Genomic DNA, 24,012 nt, shown 5'->3' with positions numbered 1-24,012 from the left:
CTAGGGACACCATCCCTGCCCATCCTGGCTAATAGCCATTGATGGACCTATCCTCCATAAACTTATCTAGTTCTTTTCTGAACCATGGTATAGTCTTGGCTTCTACAACATCCTCTAGCAAAGAGTTCTACAGGTTGACTGTGCATTGTGTGAAGAAATACTTCCTTTTTTTTTGTTTTAAACTTGCTTCCTAGTAATTCCATTTGGTGATCCCTAGTCCTTGTTTTATGAAAAGGAGTAAATAACACTTCTTTATTCACTTTCTCCACACCAGTCATGATTTTATAGACCACTATCATATCCCCCCTTAGTCTTCTCTTTTCCATGCTGTTCTCCTCATACGGAAGCTGTTCCATACCCATAATAATTTTTTTGCCCTTTTCTGTACTTTTCCAATTCCAATATATCTTTTTTGCTATGGGACGACCAGATCTGCACGCCATATTCAAGATGTGGGCTTACCATGGATTTATATAGAGGAAATATGATATTTTCTGTCTTATTATCTATTCCTTTCCTAATGATTCCCAATGCCTTGTTAGCATTTTTGACTGCCACTGCACATTGAGTGACATCTATGATTCTATGATTCTAACAATGATTCCAAGATCTCTTTCTTGAGTGGTAACAGTTAATTTAGACCCCATCATTTTATATGTCTAGTTGTATGTTTTTCAATGTGCATTACTTCACATTTATCAACATTGAATTTCATCTGCCATTTTGTTGCCCAGTCACCCAGTTTTGTGAGATCCCTTTGTAGGTCTTCACAGTCTGCCTGGGACTTAAATATCTAGAGTAGTTTTGCATCATCTGCAAATTTTGACACCTCACTGTTTACCCCTTTTCCCAGATCATTTATGAATATGTTAAATAGGACTGGTCCCAGTACAGACCCCTGGGGGACACCAGTATTTACCTCTCTTCATTCTGAAAACTGACCATTTATTCCTACCCTTTGTTTCTTATCTTTTAACCAGTTACTGCTGCTCTCCATGCCTTAGTGTCCCCATTTATATAATGGAGACTCAACCCTTTTGGAGTCAATGGGGCCAGACCCCCAGCTGATGGGAGTGGGCAGAGCTCAGGTGAGGTCAGTGTGGCAGTGTGTGTGTGACAGATCCAGAGGTGGAGAAGCGAGCGGATGCTGCAGCCAGGTCCCGACAGCAGAGTTCATCCGTTGGTGCATAAATTACCCCACTAGAGGCTCCAGTCTCCTCCCTTCCCCACAATGAAGCTCCTCCATGCCTGGCCCCCACGTCTCTGCTTGGCTCGCAGTGTTGTTATACATTGAGGCACTCATTAACGGGGGCTGCCGTGATGTGCTCCCCTCTCCCCATTTTGTGTGTGCTACAGGGATCCAGCAGGTACGGGTCAGAATCAGAGACACAATACTGCACTAGAGGCCCTTGAGGAGAAAGACTCCAGATTCTATTCCTTGCCCCCGTGAGTTAGCTAATATCCCAACATTGGGTCAAAATCATAGCCAGCCCCACCTTGCCTGTTCCCCATCCCTCTGATCTAGGAAGCTTCCTGGGGGCCAGATCAGATATGAATACACGTTTGAACCTCTCAGACACTGGGTGGGGTTTCAAAGAAGCCAAAGAAAATTGGTACCCAACTTATAGTGAAAGTGAGTTATCTGAAAAAAAGAACTGAAAAACAATCTGTTTGGGGTTGAACAACCTAAAATGGAACTTTTTTCCCCATTAAGTTACATTGGGGGGGTGATTGTTACCATTTATATTTTTAAACACAAATCTTGCTAAATTTCTAAATGAAATGTCAGTTTGACACGAAAAGTCGAAAGGTTTTATTTAAGAAATGTCCAAATGAACCGTTTACATTATTTTAAACTTTTTTTTCTATTTGGCCAAAACTATTAATTAAATTCAACCTGAATACACAAATAGTTTCAGTTGCCCCAAACTGCATTTTTCAGTGAATAAACTATTCAAGTGAAAAGTTTCGCCCCACTCTAATTACTACTATATACGATTATAATTTTAAGTTATTACAAACTGGCATTCACCTTCTATGAATGTTAGTTGACACTTGGTTCTGTTCATGCCCATGGTTAAGCACTGGAATAAATTGCCTAGGTAGGTTGTGGAATCTCCATCATTGGAGATTTTTAACAGCAGGTTAGACAAACACCTGTCAGGGATGGTCTAGATAATACTTAGTCCTGCCATGAGTGCAGGGAACTGGACTAGATGCCTCTCGAGGTTCCTTCCTGTCCTACGATTCTATGATTCTATGATGCGCTTAGACACCACGATATGTCATAAACCTTTCTCTTTTTGGATGATTATATTGTGAAATAAAAGCAAATATACACCAGTGAGTGGAATTCCTAGGCAATCTCTGCTTCTGTCAATACGTGCCAGGAACCCAAAGTGTCCAAGAAAATTCAATGTGCTCAGAAGTAAACACAAATTTGCAGAGGGGAGCTATAAAATAAATTAATAGATTCATAGATTCCAAGGCCAGAAGAGATAACTGTGATCCTGTAGTCTGACCCCCTGTATAACACCGGCCAGAGAACTGTCCCCAAATAATTCCTAGAGCAGAGCTTTTACGAAAAACATCCCATCTTGATTTAAAAATAATCAGTGATGGAGAATCAACGGTGACCCTTGGTAAATTGTCCCAATGACTAATTAATCTCACCATTAACAATGTACACCTTATTTCCAGTCTGAATTTGTCTCTCTTCACTTTCCAGCCATTTGATTGTGTTAGGCCTTGCTCTGCTAGATTGGAGCCCATTATTAAATATTGCTTCCCTAGGTAAGTATTTATAGACTGGGATCAAGTCACCTCTTTCCCTTCTCTTTCTTAAGCTAAATTTATTGAGCTCCTGGAGTCTATCACTATACGGCATATTTTCTAATCCTGTAATCATTCTTGTGGCTCTTCTCTGCACCAGCTCCAGATCTGAGGGCTGGAGAAAATGCCTCCAGGGAGAGACTTAATGAGCTCCAGATGATAGGTGACTTGAATGCAGGGTAAAAGCACCTTCCTGGGGAGAAAACATCAGGAAATAAAGGGATCTGGAATGGAGCAGAGAATGGAAGAACAAGAACCAAAGGTTGGAAGTTGAAGCCACACAGTCAAGTGAGAAATTAGGTATCACTGTATAACGCTGTGGGTGATTAACTACGGGAATCGATTCCCAAGAGAATTCTCCATCACTTGGTGTCTGCCTGTCTAGGCTGGAGACCCTTTTGGAAGGTGTTTTAATCAAACACAAGTTATGTGGCTCAATATAAGGGGAACAGAGGCCATTTAATGGCCAGTGCTATACAGGTCAGACAGGAGGCTCTATAGGTCCTCTCTGGCCATAAAACCTATGAAGCTCCAAGTCTGTTTACACAGGTCCTAAAACATAGCTGTGTGACTCCTAATCTGGATTTAATGTTTGACTCCTGTTTGGTTTTGTCTTTTCCATCCCATCTGAAAGAGCCGTCAGGATGTCAGGTCTTGGGATCTGTGTGGCGCAGATAATCTGACATGAGCTTGAAACTACAAAGTGTAAATGGGATGAGAAGAAAGGGCAGGTTGCACAGGAGTCAGTCCGCATGTGCTGATTGCCCTGGCTTGGCTGCCTAAGGAACAGACCAGACGACTAACTGGAGTTTTATTAATCCAACAAGAATATGAAGATAAAACAGCAACCACGTGAAGAAAAGTGAATCTGGCATCGGTGAGACAAGACTAAGTTTAGTCTCTGACCACCAGGTTGGACACCAAGAGGGCAATTGGAATGAGGGACAGGACACACCCGTTTGGCAAGGCTTAGCTGGTGACACAAAGTTGGAATAAAATGGAGAATGATTGTGGTTTGTTACATGTTGGTGTGTCAATAGAGCATGAGGGAGCTAGGAACACCACTGACCTGGGGACCTAATTCTCTCCCATTGTCTCCAATGAAGTGATACCAATTTACAGCAGCTGGGGATCTGGCCTATTGACTCCAGTCAAGCTACTGCTGATTCACACAAGCTACTGATTGGGTCCATTGACCCCAATGGAGCTATGACAAATACCCACCAACTGGTTCTAGACAATTGACCCCAACGGGGCTATGATTGATTCATACCAGCTGGGGTCTGGCCCATTGATTCCAATGGGGCTATGGCTGATTTCCACCAGCTGGGGTCTGGCCCATAGACTATATAAGGCCAGGAGAGAGCATTCGGCCCATGCTCCCTGACCTCCAGCACATCCTAGGCCAGAGAACGTTCCCCTTGGCTCTTGCACTGAGCCCAGCTCCACGTGTTAAAACAATAGCATTCATTTCTGGGATTGACGTTAAGGAAGGACCAGAGACAAAGAGATGCAACTAGGAGAAGAAGTACTGGATCCAAACTTAAGGTGTGAAACACCCCAGCTAAGTGAGTCAATGTTGCAGTCACAGCCAGGATTCTTCCCCTGGAATATTGCTATCGCCACAGGGATCGCGTCACACACCTAACGGGTCACTGATGTACAAGTGCCCAGTGCCATACCCCCTCTTCCCAAAGTTACAGTCACAGGAACCTTGCAATAGGTCCACCCAGAGAGTCGTTATGGGCATTGGACAGGACAGACAATCAGCTGTTTGGGGCAGGAGCCTTCTTTTAATTCTGTCTGTGCAGCACCCGGCACAATGGGGTTCCGGGTCCATTACTCTGGTCACTGAGGCTACAAATTAACGATGAAATAATAATCTATTCTCAATTATCAGCTACCCATAATTATTGGTCATTAAGTCCTCTCTGGATAGGCTAGCCATAGAGATAGCAAAAATTATTTCACCCAACAATTTTACCAAGAAGCAAAACGGGGGGTTTAACCAAATCAGGAATGTTTTCAGGAAAATATCATTTTTGTGGACAATTTCCAGTTTTCCATTGAAAACGCGGAATCTGAATGTTTTTCAATTTTTGGAAAAAATGCCTGTTTAAACAACTCTGTTTTCAAAAACAATATTTTTTTTTAGCATAAATGTTTTTAAAAGCAATCATTTTTACCAAAACCTAAACATTTTACCTAGAACAGTTTTTGAAACTGAACATTTTTACCAAACAGTAGATGCTTTTACCAAAAACTGAAACATATCACCCAAAATGCTTTCTGAAACTGACGATTTTTATCAAACACTGGATGTTTTAATTAATAACTTAATATTATTACAAATAACTATTTTTTTTTAAAAATGGGGTTTATTTTTGTTGCAAAAAACAAACCAAACAAAAAACCCTAAAAGATTTTTGTGGGATTTTTTTCTACAAAGCAAAGCGTTTGATTAATTAGTTATTTATTTAATGTGAAAATAATTGGCATTTTTCAATCAGTTCTGAGATTTCAGCAATTAACAAAACAGCTTCATAACAGGAGATGATATACATAGACTATGGATATATCACTGTGGGGTCCTTGGGAAGCCTCTTGGATGGAGGTTTCCCAGGTCCAAATTTCAAGCAAGCGAAGCAGGAGTGTTTGTCATGACTCTGTTACCCTTCTTTCTCCTAATGGAGAAAATGACTCAGAAATTGTTGACTTTTTGTCTAAAAACTGAAAATGGACTTCTTTTCATTCTTTAAAGTTTTTCAGCAAAGAAAAAACAAACTTTTATGCCCCAAACTCAAAAATATTACACACAATATTGCTGACAACTGAAAAATATTCAGACAAACTCAGAAAAAAGCCTTTCTGATTTGGCAACTGAAAAAACAATTCCTTCCACACACACCCACACACACATGCATTTTCCTTTCAACTGGGTGTGGAATCCAAGAGTCCTGACTCCCACCCCCTGCTCTCCCAATTAGACTCCCAGAACCAGAGAGAGAACCCAGGAATCCTGGCTCCCAAGGCAGTGCACCTGCCCTTCACCTACCTAGCTCCTAGCTAGGGCATTTCGGAGCGCTCCTTTCACATCCTTGTTCCTTAGGCTATAGATGATGGGGTTGAGCATGGGGGTGACAATGCCATAGAGCACAGGCAGTGCCCGGTCCTGCTCCTGCGAGTAGGTGGAGTTGGGGCGGATGTAGGTGAAGATAATGGTGCCAAAGTAGAGGCTGACCACGGTCAGGTGGGAGGCACAGGTGGAGAAGGCCTTGAGACGCCCTTCCCTCGTGCGGATCCTGAGAATGGCCATCACAATGTACACATAGGACACCAGGGTACCCAGGAAGGAGCCCAGGATCACTGCACCCCCCAAGGCGAAGGTGACAACCTGGTTGGCCTGGGTGTCAGAGCAGGAGAGCTGGAAGAGCGGGGGGATGTCACAGAAGAAGTGATGGAGGACATTGCCCCGGCAGAAGGACAGGATGGACATTAAGGATGAGTGCACGGCTGAGTTGGTCAAGCCCATGATCCAGGCAGCTGCAGCCAGCAAGGCACACACCCGCCGGCTCATGAACGCACCATAGTGTAGCGGGTGACAGATGGCCACGTAGCGGTCATAGGCCATGACCCCCAGTAGCAGGCACTCGATCCCCCCAAAGGAGATGAAGAAGAACATCTGGGAGAGGCAACCAGCCCATGAGATGGACTTGTCCCGCGACAGGTAATTGGCCAGCATCTTGGGCACGGTGGAGCTGGTGTAGCCGATGTCCACCACGGAGAGGTTTCCCAGGAAGAAGTACATGGGCGTGTGGAGCCGGGAGTCCAGGCTGACCAGCAGTAAGATGAGCACATTGCCCATCAGGGCCACCAGGTAGATGGCTGTGAAGACCCCAAAGAGGACGAGCTGCTCCGCCGGGTTGCTGGAGAGACCAAGGAGGATGAATTTGGTCACTGAGGTGTTGTTCTCCCTCCCCATCGGCTCCAGGGGGTCCATCTCCTGCAGGCAAAGGAAGGGCAGTGGTGTGAGAGTTGGGTCCAGACATTTACCCTCCTTGTGAGTGGAACTGTAAAGAGTGAGAGAAAGCCCCTATGCCGTCACAGCAACCTACACTAATAGCGGTGGGTGGGAAAGGGTACGTAAGGGAGACAGAGATGGAATTAACTCCAACAAAAGGTCTCCTGGTGCCCCTCAAGGCCTGTGGCAAGCTCATGTCTGGGAAACAAGAGGGGCGTAGGGCCGGAAATCAGTGAAACAAAACTGAGTGTTGGAAACTAGGCCTAACTAGGGTACAAAGCAGTGGGGGAGGGGCCATTCTGCCCACTACTCCTTTTGGGGCCCTTCACGACAGAGACTCTGGGAGGAAATGAGGAAGTACAGATGGGGGCTACTGGAGTGAGATTCACCATCGGGGCTGCTCCCCCCAACCCTGGGACTGCGGGTCTTCATCATCCTGATCCTGAGACATGTCCTGGCCAGCCCGGGCTGGAGAAAGGCCCCAGATGACATCATCACCCCCTGTCTGCTCAGAGAACCCCAAACACCACCTAGGATGAAACGGGATGGACTTTAACAGCAGCAGCTCCGACAACAGCAGCTCAAGCCCATCCCAGCTCACTTCTCTCCCCCCGAGGTTCGTTATCACAAGCTCGGATACCATCTCAGGGACTGGCGGGGGGAGGGGGGGGTGTTCCTCCCCACACTGTTCCAGTGCCAGGGAAAGGGAACTAGGGGTGTTGTGAAAATGACCGACTGCTGGATTTAATGCTTCACAGTTCAAAGGTTTGGGTTTTCCCCCCTCCTTTCCTGTAGTGTTAATAGAAGATTAAGGGCTGTTTCGCGGCATGTTTGCCATGGCACTGAGCGGGGGAGGTCTCTGGGTCCCATTCCCTGCCCCTCATTTAACACTGGCTAGTGCTGGACGGGGACTGGGCTCTGTTAGCACCTTGACCCATTTACTCCATCTACATTCACACAACAGGGGCCACCAGCCAGGGAGCTGGCGGGGCCCTTAGGTGACCCAGCCTGCGTTCCTGGCACTGCCATACAGTGACTCAGGGCCAGACCTGCAGAGATGTTTAAAGGCCAGATTGCAAAGGCATTTGGGCTTCTAATGGGATTTTCAAACCACTGAGACGCCTGCACCATTGAAAGCAGAGGGTGTTAGGCACCTAGATGTGCCAGAAACTCTCATCAGGCACCAAAACACTGTGATAAATGCAGCCTCTCGTGCTAAGTTGGAACTGGATAAAAAAAATTGGCAACACTGTTTTCTGTGAACATACATGTCATTTTGTCCAAACCAAACTGTTTCCTGGCATTGGAACGGTTCCAATGAAAACTGTCACTGGGAAGGTTTCTCAGCTCCAGGGGGCAGTTTTGGGTGACAAGGAGATGCCACAACAGGCAGGGAGTTGGGGCACTTTCCTGGGGTAGAGGAGACCCAGCTACAAGTCTCTGCTCTGTCTAGGGATGGAACCTGGGAGTCTTGATTCCCAGCTCCCCAACTCTAACCTATGAGATCCTACTCCCTTCCTGGAGCCAGGGATAGAACCCAAGAGTCCTGGCTCCCCATCCTTCTTACCCTACCCCTAAACCCCACTCCTGTCCCAGAGCCAGGGCTAGAACTGCACCCCACTGGACCCCACTCCTCTCTGAATGCTAGCTATGTTATAACCGGGCACAGCAGAGAAGCCAGTTCTTCAGGTTCTCGGTGTTGTTTCCCTTTGTTTTGCCATTTGCTCATTCCCCATAAATATCTCATCAGTACCTGGGTCTTTCGCCTCTTGTTGCCCTGGCTATGGCTCCAATACTGAGCTGCTGCTCAGCTGGCAACCCCAGATTGGAAAAAAATCAACAAAAGCTTTTTGGTTTGCAGTCTCCCTCTTAATTTGAAGTATGCAGAGAAGCTCTGGGAGGGGAGTGGGGTCCGTTGGTTAGAGTGAGGGGGAGGGGGTGGAAGCCAGAACTCCTGGGTTCTAGCCCCAATACTGGGAGGGCAGTGGGGTGGGGTCTAGTGATTAGAGGATGGGGCAGTGGGAGCCAGGACTCTGGTGTTGTCTCTCAACTCTGGGAAGGGAGTGCGGTCTAGTGGGTTAATGTGTGCGTGGAGGGATTGGAGCCAGGACTCCTGGGTTCTTTCTCAGCTCTGGGAGGGGAGGTATGACAAGGATTCAGTGGCACTGGAAGAGTTGCCGGGACAGAGCCTGAGGCTGGAATAACACTGGCCATGAGCCCTGGTCTGCCCCCACCCACAGCTCTGCCGGTGCCCCTCAGTCCTGACTGGCAGCCCCAGCTGATCCGGCATGGCAGCTGGTGTGAAGCTGGCTCCATGGACACATTGTATAACCAGCTGAGACAGGAGCCCTCTGTGTGGCTGCAGTGTCCGGACCCCGGGTCTGTTCTGGTGCAGCAGAGAGCTGGGGGTTACCGGACTAGCGGGTGAGTGGGCTGGATGACCCAGGGGTTACATGTGTTGGGAGAGGAGGCCTGATTGACCTCGGGATGTGATGTGGGGGGCAGGGAATACCAGGATAGAGGGGCCGATGAGTCAGCCTTGTACGTACCTTCCTATGGCAGGAAATAGATCTGAGATACGAGCTTGCAATCCTCAGCCCATCCGTGCAGGAATGGCCTTCTTGTCACCTGGCGCCTGCCTCATTGTCTCCCTCCAGAGCTCATCTGCCGTCCTGTCCTGATGAGAGCTTTGGGCAGCAAGCACCTCCCTGCCCCTCTCCCACCAACAGCCCGGCCCCCGCTCTGTGCCCAGTGAGAGAGACAGCCCAGCTGGGGGGTGCTGGGCTCAGCAGATATTGCAGAGCCGTCTCCCGGGGAATCATCCTTTGTGCCTTACAGATGTCGCTGCAGGCCATCCCCAGGGGGGACCAATTTGTCTCGTACAACTGGCATTTTTGGCCGTGGAGGAGAGACACAGGATCAACGCCCGTCTGAAACCAAAACAGATCCAAGCCAGAGAGAATTGCAGTGTTTCATTCTCAGGTCCTCGGTTTACAGGCGTTGTGTCTCAGGAACCTCTGGGTCAAGTGACTCCAAATTTGCCCCCCTTACTGTAGTTCAGATGCAAAGGAAACATGGCAATTTCCAAGGCAATATGATTCAGCATGTGGATTTTAGAGCACTGAGAAAAATCAGCTGTTAAGCAGTGAGCTCATGTCAGCTCCTAACTAATTCACAGGGGCAGATCCTCAGCGGGGGGGAACTGAGATTTCAGAGGCTGATGTTTAGCCATGTTCCACATTGCAGAGGGTCACAAGGCAGCACTGGGCTGAGCTCTGCCTTAGCCCTGCTCTAGGGCTGTTCACAACTCCTAAGGTCAAACTGTCTGCTGGTGGGAATCAGGGTCATTTCACCCAAACCAGTGGGAATTGGGTGTCTCAAGCCAGTCAGCAGCTCTGAAAAACCTGTTGAAGGCCCATCCAGCAAAAAGAAACGTTCTTTCCTATAAACTGATTTATTTTTAATGAAATGTATTTTTGTTGACATATGGGAGTTCATCTAAAATGAAAAAAAAAAATTAAAAAAATTATTTGGGATTTTTTTTAAGTTTTCTGAAAATGTTTCAAAACACAAGAGTATTAGGAAAATTCAGACAATTAAAAACTATTTGAAAATAAGAGAGTAAAAGGTAAAAATTTGGAGAAAGTAAGAACACAAAATCTTTTTCACTTATTTGTTTCCCATTAAAAAAAATTGGGAAAACATTAGAAAGTGAAATAAAATTGTTTTTTGTTTTCTTCATTTTTTCTCACTTTTTTAAAGTGCAAAAATGTCAAATAAAATGAGAGTGAATGCTACTGTCAAAACTTTTTACACTTTTTTCTTTTTTTTTAACTTAACGGAAAAAAAGTTGAAAATATTTTTTTCAAATCTAATAATGTCTTTCTGAAGGAAACAAGCCAATATCTGTTTCTTTTAAAAGTAAAGAAAATTGGATTTTGAATTTTTGTGTGTGTGTGTGTGGGGGGGGAACTGTGGGGGGGCAGGTGTGAAATTTTTCCAAATTTGTTCATTTCCTTGCAAAATGTTGTATGGAAAAATAGTTTCTGAGCAGCCCTGCTCTATCTAGACTGAGCAACTTCTCTTGCTGTCTCTCGGCCCCATACAGATTCTGCACTGGTGTGACAATGTCTGTTAGGGGTAGGAGTTCACTGTGCTTAGCCAGCATGCTTGGGTTTGGGGCCTGCTGCTCATCCCTGATGGAGTTGGGGATCAGTGAATTCAGTGACTCACATGCAACCGCCTTACCTCAGTCTGGTTGATTTTAAAAGTAGAAACAAAGCATTTTGAGAAAGGTGTTTAAAACCACACAGTCTGGCTCAGCCAAATCCCTCCCATGCCTTGATGGGCACCTAGGCAGGCCTGGCTTATTCAGATACCCCCAGAAGGTCCCCATGTGTCAGTCTGGTTCCCCCAAACCCATTTCTTGGTAGGGGGTCCCTTTGGAAACCCCTCCAGTCCTTCGGTTCTGCTGCCTTCCTGGGCTTTGGCCCTGCTGGATGCAAGTTGGCTGCCGAGGTTAGATCTTCCCAGCCAACAGCCCAGGCATGGTCCCTTCCTCACCTTCTAGCATTTGCCCAGGACTGTCCCTCGCTCTTCCTGCTTGTTTGTCCATCCATTGCAGCAGTTATAGGGTAAACACCCGGCAAACAGGGCCCCATGGAGCACCCGGCCCCACATCTGCTCTGTGTCCATCCCACAAACTCAGCCTGGGGGCAGCTGTCCCAGTATGGAGGTGCCTTGTGCTGGTGGAGCTCATTCCTCTTCGCAAAGGGAGATAGCTACACTGGCTGGGACTGTTCTCGGGGTGCCCAAGGCTGTGAGTCCCCTTGTAATTCTTCCTGCCTCCCATGAGAGGGAGACCTGCCAGCTCCCCAAGCAGGGCCGGCTCCAGGGGTTTTGCCGCCCCAAGCAGCACACACACACACACACAGACACACAAAAAGGAGCCGCGATTGCGATCTGCGGCACTTCAGCAGCAATTCGGCGGGAGGTCCGAATTGCCGCCCCCCTCCCCTCTGGAGTGGCCGCCCCAAGGATCTGCTTGCTAAGCTGGTGCCTGGAGCTGTCCCTGTCCCCAAGGCCAGCCAAACTACCTCCTCTGGGCTCTGCCAGCCCTCACTCCGCCTGGCAGGTTAGCAATAGGTGCACCCCACTACCCGAGCCTCGCTGGAGCGTTCCCCTGCAGCATCCAGCCCTTTTTATGTGGGACACTCACAGAAACACCAGAGCTACTGTCCCCAGGGAGCCATGCACAACCCAGCTTGTCTGATTCAGCTCAGCTCTTCGGACAATCCCGCAACTCTGAGAGCTAGTTATGGGGGAAACAATCAGACATTTATTGTCAGAAGTCAAGACTCAGGAGCTAGTGAGTGAGGCCAATGGAAACAGAAGGGTTCCATGTCAAACAAAGTTAATACACGCATCATAGAGACTAGACCTTGATGGATCCCACCCCAAGCCTTAGACAGCGTCTCCAACCAAGGCTGGCTGGGATTCAGTTCTCACAAATGCAAATGTGCTGTCTGATTACAGCCTAAGTGCTGAATAATAGGGGGCTTTTCTTGTCCCCCAGCTGTAGAACAGTGAAAACTCATAATCTGCTGAACATTATTGTCCAGGTAAACTATGTGTGGCAACATTCTATGTAAAGTTATAAGACTCTACTGTATAACACTGCTGTAACATGTTCCAAAGTTAGAAAGGTTGGCCCAAAACAGTTTTTCAGGGACAAAGATACACTGGCACCCCAGACAGGTATCAACAAAGTCAAGTGGGCTATCACTTAGTTAAGTGACCATTCTTTGGCTGGAAGAAGGGTGTGAGTGATAACTTTACATATTCACAATGAAAACAGCCGGAGGTCCCATGTAAACAGATTGGCTGTCACCTGAACCCCAGCTGGAGATAATCCTCAAAGAGGGGAGAAGGATATAAGAATGGAGGACACACACAACACAAATCACCTCTCTCCTCCCACGCACAGCAGCTACATTGCTTGAAAGACAAAGGAAACATCTTTGAACTGGGGAAGAAGTTTTAGCTGGGAGGCTTTTCAGCCAGTACACACCTCTGTATGCTTATAGGGAGATAAAACCTTTTGCTTTTAAGTTCACTTAGCATGTTATCTTAGGCCTTTAGCTTGCATTTTATCTTTTTATTTGCGTTGTAAGTAATTCTGACTTTTATGCCTCATTACTTGTAATCGCTTAAAATCTATCTTTCTAGAGTTAATAAACTTGTTTTTATTTTTTTAGCTAAACCAGCGTGTGTTTGGATTGATGTGTTAGGAATCTCCACTAGAGATAACAAGATTTGTACATATCATTTTCCATTGATGAAATGACAGACTTTATCTGAGCTTGTATAGTCCAGTGGGTGCTTGGCAATAGAAGATGCACATTTCTGGGGGAAGGTCTGGGAATTTGCTGCTGTCTCCCTGTATGTAATTCATAAGTGACTGGTTATAGCACTCATACAGTATAGCTGGGAGTGATTTTTGCATGCTAGAGTGAACTAGCCAGGAGTGGAAGCTAACACAGCAAAGCAGTATAAAAAGCGCCCCAGGCTGGAATATTGAGAGGACACAGCCATCCAGCAGTCCAAATTGTACCCTGGAGAGTGTCACACTGAGTGACTAAAACACTTTTGAAAATGGGACTTTGGCTTCTAAGTCATTTAGTTGATTTTAATAGGCAGCACGTTTAAAACAAACAAAAGGAAGTATTTCTTCACACAATGCATAGTCAAGATGTGGAACTCATTGCCAGAGGATGTTGTGAAGGCCAATACTATAACAGGTTTCAAAAAAGAACTAGATAGATTCATGGAGGATTGATCCATCAATGGCTATTAGCCAGGATGGGCAGGGATGGTGTCCCTAGGCTCTGTTTGCCAGAAGCTGGGAATGGGCGACAGGGGATGGATCATTTGATGATTACTTGTTCTGTTCATTCCCTCTGGGGCATCTGGCATTGGCTGCTGTCAGAAGACAAGAAACTGGGCTAGACGGACCTTTGGTATGACCCAGTCTGGCCGTTCATATGTTCTTATTTTGAAAAATTTACCTCTCACTTTTTATACAATTTCCCATCTTAGAAACCCAGTGGGGCTCCTTGATGGAATACAGATTCCTCAAGGGAGTCTCTCAAGGCCTCTTTGACCTTCTTGTTCCTCAGGCTGTAGATGAATGGGTTCAGTAATGGCATCACCACGGTGTTCAGGACGTTGGCCACTTTGTTGAGGTCCAAGGAATGGCTTTTCCTGGGTTGGACATAGATGAAGATGGAGCCCACATAAAAGAACATCCCTACAATAATGTGTGAGGTGCAGGTGGAGAAGGCCTTCTGGCGGCCTTTGGGAGAGGGGATCCTGAGCACTGTAGTGATGATGAAGGTGTAGGATACCACCATCACTAGGAGTGATCCCAGGAGAAGCAAGGCTGACACAGCGAATTCCACCACCTTGACGGTCCATGTGTCAGAGCAAGAGAGCTTGAGCAACGGCGTCATGTCACAGAAGAAGTGATTGATGACGTTGGGGCCAAAATATGGCAGTCGGGCCACCAAGATGGTGGGAAGAAGCAAGGCTAGGAACCCCCATATCCATGAGGCAGTCACTAGCCGTAAGCAGATGTGAGTGCTGATGGGGGTGTCATATTGCAGTGGGTAGCAGATGGCCAAGTAGCAGTCGAAGGACATGACAGTGAGGAAGAAAAACTCTGTAGAGCCCACCAGGAAGTAGAAGTAGGCCTGGGCAATGCAGCTGGTGAAGGAAATGGTGTTCCTCTCACTCACCATGTTGGCCAACATCTTGGACATGACCGTACTGGTGAGTAGGAGGTCCAGGAGGGAGAGGTTGGAATGAAGCGGTACATAGAGGTGCGGAGGTGATAGTCAGCCCAGACCAATGCCATGATGAGGAGGTTGCCCATCAAGGTGACCACATAGGAGCTTAGAAAGGCTATGAAGAGGTGGCCTTGGAAGCTATGGATGCCAGGGAATCCCAGGAGGATGAATTTGGTCACAGATGTGTTCTGGTTCTTCATTGTTACCTCTGCAGGAAGTGCTCACCTGGGGAGGGAGTGGGGGGGAGAGAGAGAGGGGAAAAGACAACAAAATGAGAGGAGAGAGAGACAGACAGAGAAAGGGACAGAGAGAGATGCCTACTAATTTTGTTGTTGGTGGTGCCCTCAAATCCCAAACTATAAGAGCCAGATATGGAGTACTGATCAGTACAGATGGTCAGGAATTCTGAATGAAACAAATTCATTTGTCCCACAGGAAGTTTCAAACTGATTTAAACTGAACATTCTTGTTTCGAATTGGCATTTAAGAGCCAAGTGAACATTTAAATTTCATTTTGATTGAAAATGCCGCATACTTTTTTCATTTTCATTTTTTTTTAAAAAAGACCTTTTAGTCAGTTTTCCCCAAAAAATTGATTCAAAATGAAAACGAACTCCTGTAGGAAAACCAAAATAGGACATTTTCCCATGGAAAATATTGGTTTTGACAAACATGTATTTTTCAACAGGAAAACTTTTCCGCGCGCCTTTTTTTTCTTTGACCAGATCTAGTGCTCTTAGTAGTGCACAAAAGGGCTCAGAAGACAGAGCAGTTCTCCTCCACCACCACATAAACTATCCTGCCAATGTGGCTCAACCATAGCTAATAGGATGGCCTCTACAGGTGAGAAGGTAACTGCAATCCAGTCACCATGTTTACACAGTCCTTGGTTTCCTTAAATGCTCTACCAGTAATGGTCAGGTTTATCAACACCCAACCCCTTTAGCTATGGATAGACCTGGGGCTTTTCCTGCCTTCCTAATTCAGGTCTGTAACTCTTAGATTGCAGAATCTGTTGGGTGGCTGGTGGGACAGGAGGCTGGTGGCACATAGCCCTTGTCTGAGTGAGACAGATGTTCAGAGAACACAAAATGCCTTCTCATTCTCTCTGTCATACAGACACATTTTAACACATAGCCCCTTCTTTCTTTCTTTCACAGTTTCCTCTCCATCTGTCAGGAAAGATCAGGATCCCATGGTGCTAAGTGCTACATAAACACAGAACAAAAACAAAGCGGTCTGCCATAAAGAACTTACAATCTAAGGTTCCAATCCAACAAAGACCTATGAATGTGTTTAACTGGGTACTGTGAGTTGTTCAATTGACTTCGCTGGCTGGAAGAAAAGCTCTCTGTAAGCTCGAAAGCTTCTCTTCTAGCCAATAGAAGTGGGTACAATAATATATATTATTTCACTCACCTTATCTCTTAGATAGATAAATAGATATTTCAAATTATTCATGATATTCAGCATGCATTTCCCATTTCTTAATTTTGCCCCACTGTTTCTATTTCTCACCCTAAATAATTATTCCCCAGCTTTGGTGTAGGCACAGTTCACTCATTAGATAAAAGGGTATAAAATATATCAAATGTACAGGAATGGAACTCACATTCCTGAAGATGAAAAGAAATCCAGTGCTATGCTTATGAGGCTATATTTTTTCTCCTTTTCAAAAGAGAGTTGCAAACAAACATACACTTAAGCTCCCAATTAAGAAAAGAAACAACATCTTCAATGAGAAAAATATTTGAGACAAATCTTGAAGTACTTAGTTTTATTCAGGCAAAGCTCTCAGTGATGGTCATGGGAGTTTTTATGGAGTAAAAGATGACTGGCGAGATAAACAAAACACTCTCATATTTGAGGAACAAACTGTAATAACATGTATAGTTTAGATACCACACTGATATATTATTGAAACAGAGAAGAGGATAGATACATTATCTATCTATCTATCTATCTATCTATCTATCTATCTATCTCCTACCATCCTCCCAGTATTAAGATGCAACCAACCTGGCTCAGCCAATTTTGACCTCAGTTTCCATAGGCTGTGATCAAACAGAATTCTAAAAAGGCCGATATGTGTGTCTTGTGGGAGGAATTAGTTCACACTCAGGGACCATTCCAGATCAGGAAGCTGAAGAGTTTGAAAAGGGGCAGAGAAAGTATTCATACACTAGGAAGAAGATACTCAGAGCCAGGGGTTTAAAGGTATTTAAATCAATGGGTGTTAGGTGCCCAAGTGCTCTTGAAAATCCCATGAGGTGCTTAAATACCTTTGAAAATCTGGCCCTTAGATTCTGATTCTCCTCTGATTCACTGCAGTGTAAATCAGGAGTAACTCCACTGAAGTCAAAGGAATTTGATCAGTGTGAAACCAGTTTAATTGTGAGGAGGATCATGACTTCTATTATCCCATGTGCTTTTGCTTCTAGATCTAGCAGCAAATCTTGGACTGTAAAATTTGCCTTCAGGGAATTTCTCAGCCTAGGATGGGAATATAGTATATATTTCATGAGGTCACTTTGGGGTCTTAATAGTTCCTTTCTATACTTTCAAATACTGGGGTTTCAGTTAAACTTTTGCTCTTGAGAGACTTTAATAACAATATACAATACTTATAGATCACCATCCACTAACAATTGACCAGTGGAACTCACAGTCACAAGATAGCCTTGGAAGCAAGGAGATTAGTAGGAGATCCCCTTGGTCCAAACTCACCTGTGCGAGCCTTTCTGGCACAAGCCTGTGTACCATGGTTGAGAGGGTCACTCTCTGCTGCCATGTAGACCTATCCCTTTGGACTAGCACATTAATGATAATAATATAGATTAAATGGGGGGACAATCAACACCAGATGAAACAGCACATTTGCTTAGACATCCTTTGTGGCTGCTTAGTATAGAGCAGCCCTGACTGAACCATGTTTACAGTATATTTCCAGTGGTTCTTGCCAACTCCAGGGGCAGAGTTAAGGTGATGGGGCTGTAGTACCTTGTTCTCAAAGGTATAGGAGCATTTGACATTCTAGAGGCCTATGAGACACTGCCAGTCAGCTTTAACTTTGTGTTAACAAAGTTTTATAGCAGTGAATAGTCTAACATTTGGACTGTAAGCTCTAAGGAGTAGAGATTTTCTACTGTATCTGCCACAATGGGGCCCTGGGCTCTAGACAATTAAGTACTAAAAATTAAGTACTACTTCCATTATATTGATGATGGAACTAAAAGATCGTGGGTGAAGTTCTCCTGAAAGACTCTGCAACCAACGATCATCACCTTAATCTTTTTCCTAATCTTCAAAGCCAATCATTGAACTGAGTCACAGAGAAGTGAGATGAATTGCCATGGTCACACAGTGAATCAGTAGTATCGCTCCCGACCGCACCTCCTGGGGGTGGGGGCAGATATGGGTAAGGGGAGGGACATGACATGAAAAGTTTGGGGACCGCTGGAGTATATGATCACAGTGGTCTCATCTGGCCTTGAAATCTATGAATCTTTGAACTCCAGTAAACTCTGTTTAATTTCCAAAGCCTGCTGAGTTGGGGTTGCTAAAAAATAAACATGAACCAAATGAAAGACTTCATGAAACTTGCAATGCTTCCCCTTGTGACGGGATCCCCAAAGCTCTGAAATAGCAACTTCTTAGTTAAGCTCAAGGGGATTTCAGAGAGCCTTTGATGTTAGCACCAGTCTTAGTGAATGGGGCTGATATGGTATAAGGGGAAGATTTCTGGGGGTGTCTCCTCTTTGGAACCAGGTCCCCTTCCCTGGACTGTTGGGAGAAGATTGATCAGCTGTGAGCTTGGACTTCCCCTACCCATCCTCAATCATTTGGAGGTGAATGGAGACAGTGGTTAGCAGAGGGCTTGTCTGGGTGAGTAGATCACTCCTTTTCACTCCCAAGGACCCCAGGGCTGGAGATGACCACTAGTGGAGCTCGTAAGTTCTGCTGAAGCAGAGTTATGCACTGTTAGGGCTGAGAACAAAGCGTGGAATTTAGCAAACAAGGGAAATTGCCAAACATGTCTTTTTGTAAAGGTGGAGTTAATGTTCATTTAATATCAGTAATTCACTGGGATTACATCATAACAATTATCAATACTCTTCCCTCTGCAGGTGCATTTTGAAGTTCACAAATGGAAACGAAGAACCTCACCACCCCTGTGACAGAATTTGTCCTCTTGGGCCTCACCCAAAGTCCTGAGCTGCAGCGATTCCTCTTCATCATCTTCTCCATAGTCTACCTGACAACCTGGCTGGGAAACTTCACCATCATCACCACCGTGATCACTGGCCACTCCCATGTACTTCCTGCTGGCCAACCTGGCTTTCTTAGATTTCAGTGAGTCATCAGTAAATGCTCCAACATTGCTCTCAGGTCTCCTCACCCAGCATAAAACCATCTCCTTCAATAAGTGCATCCGCCAGATTTTCTTCTTCCACTTCATTGGAGATGCAATGTCATTATACTTTTGAGCATGACACTTGATCGATACATGGCCATTTATAAACCGTTGTGGTACTCAACTATCATGAACCGAGGTGTGTGTGTGTGGCTAGTGGTGCTGGCATGGCTGGGTGGATTTGTTCACTCTGCTCACTCTTTCAATTACCATTCTGTAGTCCAAATGCCATTGACAGTTTCTGTTGTGATGTCCCACAGGTCATCAGACTGACATGCCTTGAAAGTCATCTGGTCGAACTGCAGATGATCTTCAATAATGGGGTAGTGATCCTAATACTATTTATCATTCTGCTTATTTCCTACTCCGTCATCTTAGTCAAGATCAGGACATATGTCACAGAGTGGAAGCGCAAGGCTCTGTCCACCTGTGGGACCCAGATTATCATGTTGTGTTTATAAGTCATACCCCGTGTCTTCATCTACACTCAGCCCTTCAAACAGTTCACCCTGGACAAGGTGGTCTCGGTCCTTTACACTGTAATCACCCCAATGCTGAACCCAATGATCTACATGCTGAGAAATGCCGAGATGAAGAAGGCCATCTGGCGACTGATGAGCAGAATGCTGTTCTCACGGAAGGGAATAGAGACATAATTTGTCTTATAATGTACATTTGTGTTAAAAACTCTGAACTCCGTGATGTATCAGAGAGCAGATGTATGAGGCTTCAAAATGAGTCTGAGGTCAAAAGAGATCAAAGGGTGCGCAGTCATGAGAATTTGTGCTCACAAATGTATAATGGACTGAGGCACAGAACTTCCATATTAGTTAAAAAAAAGCAGTCGATGTGAATAAGACATAGCTCCATGCCGGTAAATGGGCCAGATCCCCAGCTGGAGGAAATGGGGGCATCTCCCTAACTGGCTTCCATCAGATGGGGCTTTGACACTGAGAATTGCTAGCTGAAATTTTTCTATTAATGATTTCAAGTAATGAAAAATCAATGAAAAACACTAACCCAGGAACCCATCCTTGCAACAAAGCCCGATGCCAGCTTTGTCCACATATCTATTCAAGTGACACCATCATAGGACCTAACCACATCAGCCACACCATCAGGGGCTCGTTCACCTGCACATCTACCAATGTGATATATGCCATCATGTGCCAGCAATGCCCCTCTACCATATACATTGGCCAAACTGGACAGTCTCTATGCAAAAGAATAAATGGACACAAATCTGACATCAGGAATCATAACATTCAAAAACCAGTGGGAGAACAATTCAACCTCTCTAATCACTCAGTGACAGACTTGAAGGTCAGTTTTGCAACAAAAAAACTTCAAAAACAGACTCCAAAGAGAGACTGCTGAACTCGAATTAATATGCAAATTAGACACAATTAACTTAGGTCTAAACAGAGACTGGGAATGGTTGGGTCATTACACTAATTGAATTTTTCCCCCCATGTTAAGTTCTCCTCACACCTTCTATGAGTCATCTCGATTATCACTTCAAAGTTTTTTCTTCTGCTGCTACTGATAGCTCATCTCAATTGATTGGCCTCTTACAATTGGTATGCGTACTTCCACCTTTTCATGTTCTCTGTATGTATAAATATCTTCTGTCTGTGTGTTTCACTCTATGCATCTGAAGAAGTGAGCTGTAGCCCATGAAAGCTTATGCTGAAATAAATTTGTTAAGGTGCCACGAGTACTCCTGTTCTTTTTGCGGATACAGATTAACACGGCTGATACTTTGAAACATGAAAATCAATATCTTCTCCGATAAAATATCTTTTCAATAAACTATGTATCATAACTAATGTACTGATTGTGGTGAAGAAATGGCTATAGATAGTTCCAATAGGGGAATACAGACTTTCTTGTGCTTTATAATGCCTGCACCTGTAATTTTCACTCCATGCATCTGAAGAAGTGGGGTTTTTTTACCCACGAAAGCTTGTGCACAAATAAAGCTGTTAGTCTTTAAGGTGCCACCGGACTCCTTGTTGTTGTTGTTTTTGTGGATACAGACTAACACGGTGTCAAGGCTGTATCCCCACTTTGAACTTTAGGGTACAAATGTAGGGGCCTGCATGAAAACTTCTAAGCTTAACTACCAGCTTAGGTCTGGTCCGCTGCCACCATCCCAATGGATTCCCTCCCCTGGGAAGCCTTGAGAGACCTTCATCAATTCCCTCGTGAATACAGATCCAAACCCCTTTGGATCTTAAAACAAGGAGAAATTAATCATCCCCCCTTCTTTCTCATACCAACTCCTGGTGAATACAGATCCAACCCCCTTGGATCTAAAACAAGGAAAAAATCAATCAGGTTCTTAAAAAGAAGGTTTTTAATTAAAGAAAAAGGTAAAAATCATCTCTGTAAAATCAGTATGGAAAATAACTTTACAGGGTAATCAAACTTAAAGAGCTCAGAGGACTCCCCTCTAGTCTTAGGTTCAAAGTACAGCAAACAAGGATAAACACTCTAGTAAAAGGTACATTTACAAGTTGAGAAAACAAAGTAAAACTAAGACGCCTTGCCTGGCTATTTATTTACAAGTTTGAAATAGGAGAGACTTGTTTAGAAAGATGGGGAGAACCTGGATTGATGTCTGGTCCCTCTCAGTCCCAAGAGCGAACGAACTCCCAAACAAAGAGCACAAACAAAAGCCTTCCCCTCCCCCAAGATTTGAAAGTATCTTGTCCCCTTATTGGTCCTTTGGGTCAGATGCCAGCCAGGTTACCTGAGCTTCTTAACCCTTTAAAGGGAAAAGGATTTTGGAGTCTCTGGCCAGGAGGGATTTTATAGTACTGTACACAGGACAGCTGTTACCCTTCCCTTTATAGTTATGACACGCCCTCCAAATCACAGATAGTGTTGGACATTCGGTTCTACACTGGCTGTGATTTCTTCCTGGAGTTCTAGGAGAAAACAGAGTTAATAAGACACATGTACCTTTAGACATACTACTGATTATATAAAAACTAACAATATGTTTCATTCCAAGAACAATTGTTAACCAGTTAACTCTGGGAAACTTTCCCGGGAGAGTGCATCAGCCACTTCGTTAGAAGCTCCCGAAATGTGTTGTATTTCAAAATCAAAATCTTGGAGAGCTAAACTCCACCGAAGAAGTTTTTTGTTATTTCCCTTGGCGGTATGAAGCCACTGTAGCGCAGCATGGTCTGTTTGTAGTTGGAAACACCGTCCCCAAACATATGGGCGTAGCTTTTCCAGCGCGTACACAATGGTGTAGCATTCCTTTTCGCTGATTGACCAGTGGCTTTCCCTCTCAGACAGTTTCTTGCTGAGAAACACTACAGGATGGAATTCTTGATCCGGTCCTTCCTGCATTAAAACTGTTCCCATGCCTCGCTCGGACGCATCTGTGATTACTAGGAACAGTTTGTCAAAGTCTGGGGCCCTAGCACAGGGTCAGACATGAGTGTTGCCTTAAGCTGGTTAAAGGCCTTTTGACACTCATCAGTCCACCAAACTGCATTTGGCTGTTTCTTTCTGGTTAGGTCTGTCAGTGGAGCGGCGATTTGGCTGTAGTGGGGTACAAACTGCCTATAATATCCAGCCAAGCCTAAGAAGGATTGGACCTGTTTCTTAGACTTTGGAACCGGCCACTTTTGGATAGCATCCACTTTGGTCTGTAGGGGATTTATAGTTCCTCGACCCACCTGGTGCCCCTGGTAAGTCACTCTGTTTTGGCCTATTTGACACTTTTTAGCCTTAACAGTTAGTCCTGCCTGCTGGATGCGCTCGAAGACTTTTTCCAGGTGCTCCAGGTGCTCTGCCCATGAATCAGAAAAAATGGCCACATCATCGAGGTAGGCAACTGCAGATTCTCCCAATCCCGCTAGGAGACCATCTGCAAGTCTTTGGAAGGTGGCGGGTGCATTTCGCAACCCAAAAGGGAGTACATTGAATTCATACACCCCTGCCTTGGTGACGAAGGCTAACCTTTCCTTAGTGGATTCATCTAGTGGTACTTGCCAGTACCCCTTGGTTAAGTCTAAAGTAGAGATGAATTGGGCATGTCCCAATTTCTCCAATAGCTCATCTGTGCGTGGCATTGGATAGTTGTCAGGACAAGTTACAGCATTTAGCTTATGGTAGTCCACGCAAAAGCGTATTTCCCCATCTGGTTTGGGAACTAGAACCACTGCAGATTCCCATGCACTATTAGAGGGGCGGATTATACCCATCTGTAGCATGTCCTAGATTTCCCTTTGTATAGCAGTTTTGGCATGAGGTGACTCCCGGTAGGGTGGGGTTCTAATTGGGTGAGCATTACCTGTGTCAATGGAGTGGTATGCCCGTTCGGTCCGTCCTGGAGTGCCTGAGAAAATTGGTGCAAAGCTTGTGCACAGCTCCTTGATCTGCTGTCGCTGCAGACGTCCAAGGGTCATGGAGAGGTTCACCTCTTCTACGCCACCATCCTTTTTTCATTCATAGTAGACACCTTCAGGCCACTCTGCATCATCTGTTTCCTGGCCTGTAAACTGGCAAACATTTAATTCTCGGGAATAAAAGGGCTTAAGCGAATTAACATGGTATACCTTAGGCTTTATGTTGGAGGTGGGGGAGGCTATGAGATAGTTAACAGCTCCTAGGCACTCCTGGACCGTGAATGGTCCTTCCCAGGATGCTTCCATTTTATGGGCCTGGAGCGCCTTTAAGACCATGACTTGGTGTCCTACGTTGAAGGACCGTTCTCTGGAATGTTTATCATACCAGGCCTTTTGCTCTTCCTGAGTATCCTTTAGGTTTTCTTTAGCAAGGGCTAAAGAGTGTCGGAGGGTGCTTTGTAGGTTGCTTACAAAGTCTAGAATGTTAGTTCCTGGAGAAGGCGTAAACCCCTCCCATTGCTGCTTCAC

At 45.2% G+C, this 24,012-nt stretch overlaps 1 protein-coding gene and 2 pseudogenes across 1 annotated transcript; 1 reads left to right on the top strand and 2 right to left on the bottom strand.

The window, feature by feature from the left end:
* Window positions 1-5,887: 5,887 nt before the first annotated feature.
* LOC128845921 (olfactory receptor 1019-like) lies at window positions 5,888-6,881 on the bottom strand. The gene has a single exon (XM_054045013.1). It carries the CDS (start codon window positions 6,830-6,832, stop codon window positions 5,888-5,890), a length of 945 nt encoding a protein of 314 aa, XP_053900988.1. The 5' UTR covers window positions 6,833-6,881.
* Window positions 6,882-13,947: 7,066 nt separating this feature from the next.
* On the bottom strand, window positions 13,948-14,900 carry LOC128845968 (olfactory receptor 6T1-like; annotated as a pseudogene).
* Window positions 14,901-18,847: 3,947 nt separating this feature from the next.
* On the top strand, window positions 18,848-19,770 carry LOC128845897 (olfactory receptor 4D1-like; annotated as a pseudogene).
* Window positions 19,771-24,012: the final 4,242 nt, after the last annotated feature.

The sequence above is a fragment of the Malaclemys terrapin genome, chromosome 12 (assembly GCF_027887155.1).
Source record: "Malaclemys terrapin pileata isolate rMalTer1 chromosome 12, rMalTer1.hap1, whole genome shotgun sequence".
Classification (NCBI taxonomy): domain Eukaryota; kingdom Metazoa; phylum Chordata; order Testudines; family Emydidae; genus Malaclemys; species Malaclemys terrapin.
The sequence above is the reverse complement of the archived record's forward strand: the minus strand, read 5'-3'. Positions and strand labels throughout refer to the sequence as shown.

Coding starts and splice junctions, on each gene's coding strand:
- LOC128845921 (XM_054045013.1), bottom strand. CDS start 6,832: ATGGACCCCCTGGAGCCGATGGGGAGGGAGAACAACACCTCAGTGACC.